This window comes from Myxocyprinus asiaticus, chromosome 14 (assembly GCF_019703515.2).
Source record: "Myxocyprinus asiaticus isolate MX2 ecotype Aquarium Trade chromosome 14, UBuf_Myxa_2, whole genome shotgun sequence".
NCBI classification, from domain to species: Eukaryota; Metazoa; Chordata; class Actinopteri; order Cypriniformes; family Catostomidae; genus Myxocyprinus; species Myxocyprinus asiaticus.
In genome coordinates this window covers 28,448,997-28,461,228 of record NC_059357.1, presented here as the reverse complement: position 1 = coordinate 28,461,228, position 12,232 = coordinate 28,448,997, and the positions used below count along the sequence as shown (strand labels likewise).

The 12,232-nt window shown below is 36.8% G+C and overlaps 1 protein-coding gene across 6 annotated transcripts in view; it reads left to right on the top strand.

The window, feature by feature from the left end:
- Positions 1-12,232, top strand: part of arhgap23a (Rho GTPase activating protein 23a) — a 104,026-nt gene that overhangs the window by 56,011 nt on the left and 35,783 nt on the right. For all 6 annotated transcript variants that reach the window (XM_051716294.1, XM_051716293.1, XM_051716296.1 and 3 more), the window contains 3 exons: positions 4,703-4,903; positions 11,133-11,157; positions 11,937-12,029. In XM_051716294.1, the coding sequence (XP_051572254.1) occupies positions 4,703-4,903; positions 11,133-11,157; positions 11,937-12,029 (319 nt within the window). The remainder of the gene's footprint in view (positions 1-4,702; positions 4,904-11,132; positions 11,158-11,936; positions 12,030-12,232) is intronic.

Below are 12,232 nucleotides of genomic sequence, written 5' to 3'. Positions count from 1 at the left end.
CATAGTGTTTACACTTTTCTGAGAAGTCAGTCTACGAATCCAGTCTACGACAGGCTTATAGTTGGCTTCAAACATTAAGCTGGAATAGGAGTGTTTTAAGTTTTTTAACCCTCATGTTGTGTTCCGGTCATTTTGACCCAAAGAGGATTTTCTTTGGCCTGAAAATGCTAGTTAATTTTATCCTATTGGACTAAAACTGTAACAGGTAAAGGATGGGCAAAGAGGAGGTGGGAACTGTCTGAACAATCAACATAAACTTTTAATGCATAAATGAACTTAAACAATGAACTTAAACAAACATAAACAGACACACATGCAACGCGGCCACGTGCATCTCTCTCTCCTGAACTGGCATCTCCAGCCGCCCCTTATCTCGCTCTCCCGCTGATCAGCTGATTCAGCGCCACGCCACGCCAGCCATGCCCTCCTCCTCGTCACAAAATCGTACTGACTTTGCTCACACAGGGTATCACAACTTCCCCCAAATTTTTTTAATAATTTAAAATTTTCACTTTGTTACACTTGTGGTGTTCCCAGTCAAAAATGACAGGCTCATTAAAACTGCTTATAAATCTCTCATTATGCCATATTATCACCAAATACTGGATTCAATCTTTTTGTCAACTTTCAATATTTCAGTTAGCACAGCTTTTGTATTTATTTTTGGAACTAATTAATAGTAGGCCTCATTGACCTGAGCTTATGCACATCTGTTTTTTTGTTTTTGTTTTTGTTTTTTTGTGAAAAAAGCATTATTTGTGGATAATTTTGGCAATATTTAATAAAATATGAAAAAATTCTGTACAGTTTATCACGTTTAACCAGCTTTAATGTTTAACCAGGAAGTTTGTTTTGAAATGCTTTTACTTTGTACAAAATGGCACAAAGTCACACTTGTGGTGTTCCTGGTCAAAACTTACCGGCCATTGAAAATGAATGGGGGAGATCAAAAATAAGAGAAAAATGTAGCATTCAGGAGCATGTTCATCATGTTCATGTTCACATATGTGCATGTGTGCTTGCAAATATAAAGACCTTGGACCTGTGCATGTGCACATACACACACACATGCGCACTAACACACATACAGTGCATCCAGAAAGTATTCACAGCACTTTTTCCACATTTTGTTATGTTACAGCCTTATTCCAAAATGGATTAAATTCATTATTTTTTTCAAAATTCTACAAACAATACCCCATAATGACAACGTGAAAGAAGTTTGTTTGAAATCTTTGCAAATTTATTAAAAAATAAAAAACGAAAAAAATCACAACTTGATTGGTGTCCACCTGTGGTAAATTCAGTTGATTGGACATGATTTGGAAAGGCACACACCTGTCTATATAAGGTCCCACAGTTAACAGTGCATGTCAGAGCACAAACCAAGCCATGAAGTCCAAGGAATTGTCTGTAGACCTCCGAGACAGGATTGTGTTGAGGCACAGATCTGGGGAAGGGTACAGAAAAATTTCTGCAGCATTGAAGGTTCCAATGAGCACAGTGGCCTCCATCATCCATATATGGAAGAAGTTTGGAACCACCAGGACTCTTCCTAGAGCTGGCCGCCCGGCCAAACTGAGCGATCGGGGGAGAAGGGCCTTAGTCAGGGAGGTGACCAAGAACCCGATGGTCATTCTGACAGAGCTCCAGCATTTCTCCGTGGAGAGAGGAGAACCTTCCAGAAGAACAACCATCTCTGCAGCACTCCACCAATCAGGCCTGTATGGTAGAGTGGCCAGACGGAAGCCACTCCTCAGTAAAAGGCACATGTCAGCCTGCCTGGAGTTTGCCAAAAGGCACCTGAAGGACTCTCAGACCATGAGAAACAAAGATTGAACTCTTTGGCCTGAATGGCAAGCATCATGCCTGGAGGAAACCAGGCACCGGTCATCACCTGGCCAATACCATCCCTACAGTGAAGCATGGTGGTGGCAGCTTCATGCTGTGGGGATGTTTTTCAGCGGCAGGAACTGGGAGACTATTCAGGATCGAGGGAAAGATGAATGCAGGTGAAGATGAAGGTTCATCTTCCAACAGGACAACGACCCTAAGCACACAGCCAAGATAACAAAGGAGTGGCTACGGGACAACTCTGTGAATGTCCTTGAGTGGTCCAGCCAGAGCCCAGACTTGAACCCGACTGAACATCTCTGGAAAGATCTGAAAATGGCTGTGCACCGACGCTCCCCATCCAACCTGATGGAGCTTGAGAGGTCCTGCAAAGAAGAATGGGAGAAACTGCCCAAAAATAGGTGTGCCAAGTTTGTAGCATCATACTCAAAAAGACTTGAGGCTGTAATTGGTGCCAAAGGTGCTTCAACAAAGTATTGAGCAAAGGCTGTGAATACTTATGTACATGTGATGTTTTTTTTATTTATTTATTTATTTATTTTTTTATAAATTTGCAAAAATTTCAAACAAACTTCTTTCACGTTGTCATTATGGGGTATTGTTTGTAGAATTTTGAGGAAAATAATGAATTTAATGCATTTTGGAATAAAGCTGTAACATAACAAAATGTGGAAAAAGTGAAGCGCTGTGAATACTTTCCGGATGCACTGTATGCACAGTTCAGGATATGATAAGTTCATCTCTGTGAAAAAGAAAGCATGTAATACTCAGAAGAGTTTGTGCATGTACGTGAGCATGTGTGTGTTTGTGTGTGCGTGTGTGTGTGTGTGTGTGTGTGCACAGGTCCAAGGCCTTTATGTATGCAAGCACACATGCACATATGTGAACATGAACATGATGAACATGCTCCTGAACACTCAGTTTTTCTCTTATTTTTGATCTCCCCCATTCATTTTTCAATGGCCAGTAATTTTTGACCGGGAACACCACAGTCAAAAAGTGTGACTTCCTGGTTAAACATTAAAGCACACTAGTGTGATAAATAGGACATCATGTTTTCGTATTTTATTTAATATTGCCAAAATTATCCACAAATAATGCTTTTCACACAAAAACGGAGGTGCATAAGCTCAGGTCAGTGAGGCCTATGATCAATAAGCTCCAAAAAGAAATACAAAACCCGTGCTAATTGAAAGAAAACAAGTTGACAAAAAGATCTAATCCAATATTTGGTGATAATATAGCATAACGAGAGATTTATAAGCAATTTTTAATAGGCCAGTCATTTTGAACGGGAACACCAAATTAGGTAAAAAAATTAAGGGTTAACATAAAAAAACTAAGATTGAAGTAGGTCCTTTTAGTAGCTAGCAACACTAGAAACACTCCATGGCTATTGCATGTCATACAAATGCAGTATTATGATTATTTTCACTGTCAGTGGCCAGTCTCGTCAGAATTTCTGTCTGACGATGGTGACAATTCAACAGAAGAAGCTGTATCCTGTATTGTCAATGGTGTCTATATCCAAGTGAATGCTAGATTTGTCAAATTTGACATAATATTTGACATGACTGTACACATAATTTTTGTATGTGATGGTATTGGCACATATAGATTGAAAGCAAGGAAAAACACATTTTGTGAGAAAATGTAAGAACTGTGAGGTTTCATCAGAACATAGATGATCACCTCAGAACATGTCTAATGGATTAATCAAAAATAAATCCTTGGTACATAAGTATTTTTCATACTGGACTGAAACAAAATCCAAATAAATTAAGAAAAAGAAAAAAAAAATCAGTTTTTTTCTGTAGCTGTACAGATCCATGCACTTTATTCTTTCTGTCTGATAGGAAACATTCTTGTAGGCTTGTAAGAATTCCTCTAAGAATGTTGGCACAACAATATGACATTATGGTTCCCAAATGTGGAGAGATGTTTCTCGTGCCCTCCCAGTAGTATAGTCTAGTACATACGTAAGCATACAGCGAATGCCCACCTATCTTTCTCAGCTTTCTATCTTTCTAATTTTCAGCTGAGATGGGATATTTGCTAACCAATCATGTTTTCCGTTTCAGTAAGAGGTGGGACATTTTTAGCGTCTACAGTGAAATGCTGATGCGACCGCAGTGATAGAGTCGTCATATGTTTTTATTTTGTTTGTGCTGTACATTTACTTTGCCAGTTTGGTGCTAAATGTGAACATATTTATGTATTTAAATACAACTTATGCTGTTTAACTTTTCGAAAGTACTGACTGCACCTGTGCTAGTTTTTGATGATCTTTGTGGATTCTGACCTAGTTATCTTGAGTTGTCCAGTAATTAAATTATATGTAATTTTTTCTCCCCTTTACTTCTGTCAGTGGAGCCTTTTAAAATTCACAGTATTCCCACCTCTTCAGGCACCACTACACCATGGTGCCCTCCCCGTTTCAGTTAATTTCCCTCACCTACTCAAGTTTTGTTGTTTGCACAAGTGGCTTAAGTTGACTGACCAATTCAGAGCTGTTGGGACAGTCATTAAGGACAGCAAGATGTTATTTCTAGCAATAATTTGTCAAGAGTACTCACCAATTATCACATTTAATATGACATGTTCATCAGATGACTGAACTCACTTGCATTACTTTTGAATGTGCTTTCGTTTTACAGGTAAACCTGCACAACTTATTTCGGGAAAACCTGAATAAGCAACACTTTACAGTTGTGAAAGTTTATCTCACAGGAACAGTAGCTTTGGATGAAACGACTGAATTAATGAATGAAAAATGAATGGATGAATAAGTGAATGAATAGGTGAATGAATAAATATCTATTCATGAATATTTATCTGTTTCCTCCAGGCAAAGGGGCGGAGAGATGGAATCTCTTCTTCCAGTGAGAACCCTCGTCCAGTGGTCAGGGGCGCCACGGCTGACGGGTTGGGCATGTCCTGGCAAGGTCCACGTACACTGTTGCTCCACAAGAACTCTCAGGGCTTTGGTTTCACGCTACGCCATTTCATCGTTTACCCGCCAGAGTCCGCCCTGCACACCAGTCTCAAGGTAATGTCTGTCAACAAGCTCCAATATCACAAAATCAAGCCACAAATGTCCTGCTGATAACAGTCAGGAACAATTTAAATAAAAGTATCCAATAACAAATAAAAAGCACAACACTGCAAACAATAAAGAAATAAATACATTTTTTAATCAGTATTTTTGTAATGTATGTTGTAGCCATATGGCAACCATTTATTTTCTTTCACTTTTCTCACAAATAAAAGGGCAATCTTTAAAGTAACCAATAATATGCTGTTTTTAAGCCACATGACATTTGATTTTAGGTGTGTTCAACTACATGCAGCAATGCGCTGACCGATCGACTCCGCACTTGAATCAGTGCATGTTGGTTAGAAATATTGTCCAACATGAGACGGCGCCACTGCTTCGTCACTGTGACGTATGCTATTAAAGTACCGTGAGAGCCAGTGCAGTTTCTCCAGAGCGGCTGCACAAGCTCCGAATGACATCACAGCTTATTTGCAATTGGCCAGACTCACAACGTGACAACAGTTACTTATTATTCATGGCTGCATTCGCAAAGGCACTACTCTTGTACTCATGTCAGTCTATGACAGAAATAAGAGTAGTATGGTAGTATGTCATTACCAATGTGTTTTTTCTGACACCTTCTGTTCCCCTAAACTCTCGCAAATCTGTGTTCTTATAAAAGTACAACATGTTTATATTATGTTATATTATGGTTGTCAAAGTAATATCATGTTTATTCATAAAAAAATCTTTATTAAAGTATTAAAATAATATAGGCTTTTATTGGACTTTCTTCTTGTACACTTGTCTTACACACAGGCACTGTATCAAGCAGCACATAACATTGTCAAATGCATAGTGTTTCTGGTTATTATATGTAAAAAGTAAGCATCTGTCTATCTGAATTCCACTTCGTCTGCAATAAAGAAAGCAAACATCGCGCAGTCTGCCGTGACTAGTGTAGGTTCAGCAAACGACGGGAAGTGCAAAGTGTCCGGCTTTTTTCAACTCCTCCCCCAACTGCAAAAGGCAAATCTTGCCAATCGGTAAATCGAGATGCAGTTCAAGTTGAACACAACTTTTGTCTTCAAGGCTTTGCTGGGGTCACCCTTACAGGGCAGACAACTACTGAGGTGCTCCACAACTTGCTCTATTAAACACATTTTAGTATTTTTTTTTTTTTCTGCATCTTTGATAAGTAGATGTTGTTGTTAACTGATCAACTTTATCTAACATAGTTAAAAAAAAAAAAATGCAATGCTTTACCACAATGGAAAAAAATGCTATGTTTCCATACATCGACTCTGCAGTTCAATGGAATTGCACTAATGCATTTTCCCATTGGAGATTTTTATAGATAGTAGCATCTATTATATTATTGGATTTATTAATTTATATAAATAATGTTTCTCATAATATAATAGCATTTCTGCATAAACAACACAATCATGATTTGTTTTTCTTCTGTTTAGACAAAAATGAACATGACAATGTTTTATGGAAAGTGCAAGAAGAGTTCACAGTGCTCATTTCTTATTAACAACAGTGAGGATGAGCTGGGTTTTAGTGACAGTGAAAATGATCAACAATATTGAAGAACGCATGATAGTGATTCACTCAATTTTAGTTTGTCCGAGTTCCAGGTGTATAAATACATAAATTAATTAAAGAAATATTAATTTAATTTTAAGAAAAAAAATTTTTGGACCATTTTACATTGTGGTATAGAGTTGCCATATTGCAACATTTACTGAATTGTAAATTCAAAATTCATTTAAATTATTTTTATTTTTAATGCTTAAAAGAAAATGGGGTAAAAAATAAATAAAATACATTTGTTTTCCCTATAATGAAGTTGTACTTATCCCATTGGCAACTAGTTTTTTCTTTCTTTCTTGTTTTAAGTTTAGTTATATTTATCTAACAACATGACTTCATATTTTAAGTAAATTTGCTTCTCAAGTAAATTTAAGGATATTTAGATACTTTCTTATTCTAAGGTTCTAAAGTTCTTCAACGGTTCTTTGCTGTTTCATACGGTAGGTTCAGAAGAACCCTCTTCATATCAAGGGCAATTTACATTATATACAGTAGAGTTAAATTAATATTCCAGTGTAAACACAACTTAAACTCTTTATGTGATAGTTAAATGCATTTGTGACATTCTGTTGATTACCACAGGAGAAGAAAAAAACTCATGTCTTACTTTGCAAAAACAAACCAAAAGTGAACTGAAATTCTTTGGGACAAGAGTTGCTTATTAGACTTCGAATGTAAGTGCATTTTTGGTTTATTTTTTACTAACAGGTTCCTTTACAGTTGGCTTTATGGTTTTTCAGATCTCTGTATTGATTTCTCCATATTAGTTCTTTAAAGCACCAGTGCATGGATGGTTTTCTAAAGAACTGCAGAATAACATTTTCTTTGTGGAACTTTAAGGTTTAACTATGGCATAGTCTGTAAATCCCTTTTTATGTTTAACTGGAACCTTTATATTAAGAGTGTAGTCCACACTAGTAATAGTAATAACTGTATGGTCCACCAAGGACTTGAAGCCACAGATGGTCAGTGTGGGGGGCCACAAACCAACTGACTGCCTCACATATGAGTTCAGAGCTTTTTTTCTTGAGCACTTTTCTCTAAAGAGATAATAAACAAGTGCAAAAACAGAGGAACAGAGTGGAACTGGTGAAACACAGAATATTCTGCTAATGCACATCATAGGTGCCTCACATTATAGAGAGAGAAAGAGAGTGAGATAGAGGGCATATACAGTAAAGAGAAAGCCACAACCCACAAGATTGTGTGTGGTCACATGAGATCTGTTTGTTAGAAGGTCAATTCCTCTAACATGTGTCTTCATGTCTCTGGCGTGCTGAGAGTCTTAAATGCTTCTGTCCAGTTATATAAAAAGAAACAGTACTATAAGGTAGAGGAAAAGGACCACTTGTAGAAAAAAATAATGGGTCAGTAGGAAAGGAAATCTCACCTTTTAGTTAAAAAAGATAATCATTGGTAAAGCAACTGCCTCATCGTATTGCTCAAGAATACCATTATTACCATTGTACCATTGTTGCCATAAATTATTGGTGTTTTAATATTGTATTGCAATTTAAGCTTTTTCAGCATTTTTGGAGATATCAGTCTTTCCCCTTTCCCAGTCTTTCAAGTTGGTAGGAGCTGTACTTACATGCCTGTTACCTAGATTGATGGCCTCCGAGTGGACTGACTTAATGAACTTTGATATAAAGTATCTTTATTTGTTTTAAGTTATGTTCTGTAAATATTTTAGCACTGTGGCACTATAGGATGTGCATAGTTTGTCGCCTGACTGAGGTGGTGAGAGCTGGCTACAGATTTTTAAATTATATGTGTGTGTGTGTGTGTGTGTGTGTGTGTGTGTGTGTGTGTGCACGATGTTGGAGAAACAAAGCCCCATTATGGTAGGCCTATATGGGGGCACTTTACTCACCAGCTGCAGTTTGCTTTCCCAGTAAAAAGGCCTTTTTTGTGTTTGACTGGTACCACATGCACTCTGGGCTGGACCGTACCAGGGCTGCTGGGACAATGTGCTCTGGTCTGTTCTTGTTCTTGATGTCGTCATGGCCACAAGACCTGAGTGTGACTCTTCTACTGTCAGCCCGCCAGCTCGAAGTTAACGTGCACATGTGCTTCCATTTTAAACAAGAGTACATCTCACACAACAAATTTGCCAGGTTTAACACAAAATGCATAGTGCGCATAAAAAGTACCCATTGCGCATGTATTCTGTTGCTCAGTAATTCACAGGAAGTATCCATTGGACATGTATTGTGTACAGCATTTTGATGCAAGGGTTGGATGGTTGTTGATTATAAATCTTAAAGTGTTTAGGTTGTGGTCACTCTATCCGGCACTCCCTACCCATCTGTTTGCTCATCTGTCTCTCTTTTTCGGTCTTTCGCTCCTGGACAGCAAAGCCTCAGAATTGTGTGAGTTTGTTAGAAATAAGCACAGTCAGCACAGACTAAACATTGGGCTTCCCACTTTAAACTGCCTGATCAGCGTTTTGTGTGTGTGTGTGTGTGTGTGTGTGTGTGTGTGTGTGTGTGTGTGTGTGTGTGTGTGTGTGTGTGTGATTTCAGCCACTGGTTTGCAGTCTGGTTATTTTGTCTAGGTTGTGCTTGTGTATTAACTAAACTGTTTATAAAGATGGACATTGAGTATTATAAAGAACATGTAATTTCCAGCACATTCAGCAAATATTAATTCATTTTCCTCTTCTAGTGGATGTGTGTATATGTAAGTTTGTATGTGGCGGAAAGCAGCACATTGATTGCTAGAATGGCTCGTGTTCCCAATGCTGTCCTCTAGTGGTGGGACAGAGTCAATGCTAACATGACTGTGGCTCTAATGGTCCAGATAGCAGAAATCTAACCAATTCATTGAGAATTAGAAATAATAAAAATAATGCAGGTGTGCAGTGATGTCATTTCCTGTTTTTGATGTTCATTGGTGAAAACTAAGGGTAGCAACTGACTTCTGATTCATGCTGCACGCCAAAGACATTAAATTAAACTTTGAAAGACTTGGCTAGCACTATTTGTTGAATACTCCAAGAGTATATTCACTTTTCTAGTATACAGTGGGGTTTCAAGAGTCTGAGACTATTTAGCGCAACCCCTTTTGACATTTAATCATGTGCAGGATATAAATGATTTCAAATCAAATCAAATCACTTTATTGTCACACAGCCATATACACAAGTGCAATGGTGTGTGAAATTCTTGGGTGCAGTTCCGATCAACACAGCAGTCGTGACAGTGATGAGACATATACCAATTTACAATAACATCAAATTAACACAACACAATTTAAACATCTGATATACACATAATTACACTCAACAATATACAAATAATAACATACACTGTACAGTATACAATACGCACTATATAGATACACATTATTCAATAAAAATAAAAAATAAAAATATATAAAAAAAAGTATATATAGTAAATATAGAATGTACAGTATTGTACTGTATTGACATTCAGGCTGTCGGTTGATAGTCAGTTGTTAAGAGAGAATATAATATAATAATAATATAATTTATGACAGTCCGGTGTGAGATATAAGAGTAAGGGTAATAAAGTGCATTTTAATGAGTTTTCATTCATTAAAATGCGAATTCTTGATATCAGCAGTAGATTTACTACTAGTGAAAATGTAATTTTTTTTTTATATCAGTCATTAGGCTTACGTAAATTCTTGATATAAAAAAAATGACGTCTTTACTCCAATGTGGAAATACCAGTTCTTGATATCAAAATATAATTAATTTCTTACTAGTTGAAATTCCAAATACATTATACTTATATATGTACTTATGTACTTTTTAACAAGTAAAAATTATGAATTTTGAAATATCATTAATTATATTGTTACTACTACAAATGTCTATTCCTGGTATAAACAACTGAATTACTAGTACTATTACTTGTAAAAATGCACATTTTGTATATTTGTAATTTGTTTTTCACTAGCGACAATATTATTTTCAGATATCTGTAATGTTATTGTAACTAGTAAGAAAGCCTTTTAAGATATCTGTCTTTAATTACTCTTCAGTTTATTCATATCTTAAAACCATTTCCATTGCTTTTTCTTTTTTAAATTTGATGTAGTAGTTTTCATTACAAATTATATTATTAACATAAAAATGTAAGTAAAATGTTGAATTGAACGACTAACATGGATTTCAGAATTTCTTCGTATTTGGTCTCTTTTGCTTTAATGACTGCATGCACTCGAGCTGGCATGCAATCAAACCCAGATGATCCATGTTATCCCAGTATGATTTGAGAATGTTCAAAAGAGCATCTTGTGTGCCTCAATGGTAGCAAGGAAATTTGGCCTTTTGTACAAAGGAGTTAACCTGATCAATTTCACAAATCTGCTTATGCCATTAATGACTGTGAAATTGTGCTGAATCTTAAATATTTCCCTTTTCAGTTTATGTCATAATGTTTCTTTATTTTAAATATATCAAAATCCTGATACTTTCGGTTTATGTCCAGGTTCAAGTTAGATGTTGAATCAAAGATTTCCAATGTAGTCTCCAACTTTTGGACCCCACCTTATGATTAGTAAAGTACTACTGTCCGGTATCTTCTAAATGACTATAAAAAGACAAAACTCAATCTAAGGCCATGTCATTTTTTTGCTCTGATCTAAATCTCCTCTTTTTGTTTCCTGTTAGGATGAGGAGAATGGGAATGGAAAGGGTGAGTCTATCTTTTATGAATTTCACATTATTATTCTTTTTCATTTGACTGTTTCTGTGTTTCTTCTGCCTGTTTATCTCACCTACATTTTCATCCACTGGTCTTTTTATCTCTCATTGACTGCTCTGAGATGAGGTAGTTGCAAAAACTATTTAGTGTCACATGTTAAAAGATCATTGTGAGTTGTGTCTCATGGCGGCCCCTAAAGGTTGAAATTTCCATTCATACACATTCTCAATAGTGGTGGGAAAATTGAACATTTTCTCTCATTTGAAAGCACAGATGTGAAAACCCAGGTGGCAGTCACCATATATGCACAAGTGCACATGCACATATGCATTCACATCAGTCAGGCTGGTTTTTAGCAGAATTAAATGAAAGAATGTGGTTGATATGACTCCATGCAATTTGCAAGTTATGTCATATGAAAATGTCTCTTAAAGGTGAAGTTTCTACTTTCTCCTATCCCAGCTTGGTTAGGAATGGAAGCCACGGAGAGTGTTCAGGGAACCTACACACAGTTCACACACACACTATAGCTCCAGAACATGCGGCTGAGGTTGAAAGCTGCTTGTGTGTTGTTGTGGAACAGTGATTACTGTTAGGACAGATCATGCTGATGATATAAAACAGATATTGTTGTTACAGATATCCCTACAGGTCTCAGATCAGTTCATCTATTACTGCCTCAACCTGTATATTGACTTACTGTCTGTCATTTTGTACAGACTATAAAATGGATATTTTATGGTTGTGAACAGGGTGTGTGTTTCATACAGGGCTTCATCGGAGTCGCCTGGAGCCCATGGACACCATCTTCGTTAAGAATGTGAGGGAGAAAGGCCCCGCCCACCAGGCCGGTTTGTGTACAGGTAAACAAGAAAAATCAGTTCGGAATGAAATACTAGAGTAGGCTATCGCTTACTGCATACTGCATTATGTGCATGTTTATCTTTCATTTTGCGAGTGGCGTCAAGTTATCATCTCAGAAGTTATTTTGCATTTTGAATCCAAAACGTATTAACTCTAATCTGATCAAATAATTAGTCAAAAAATAGATCAAATAAAATAGATA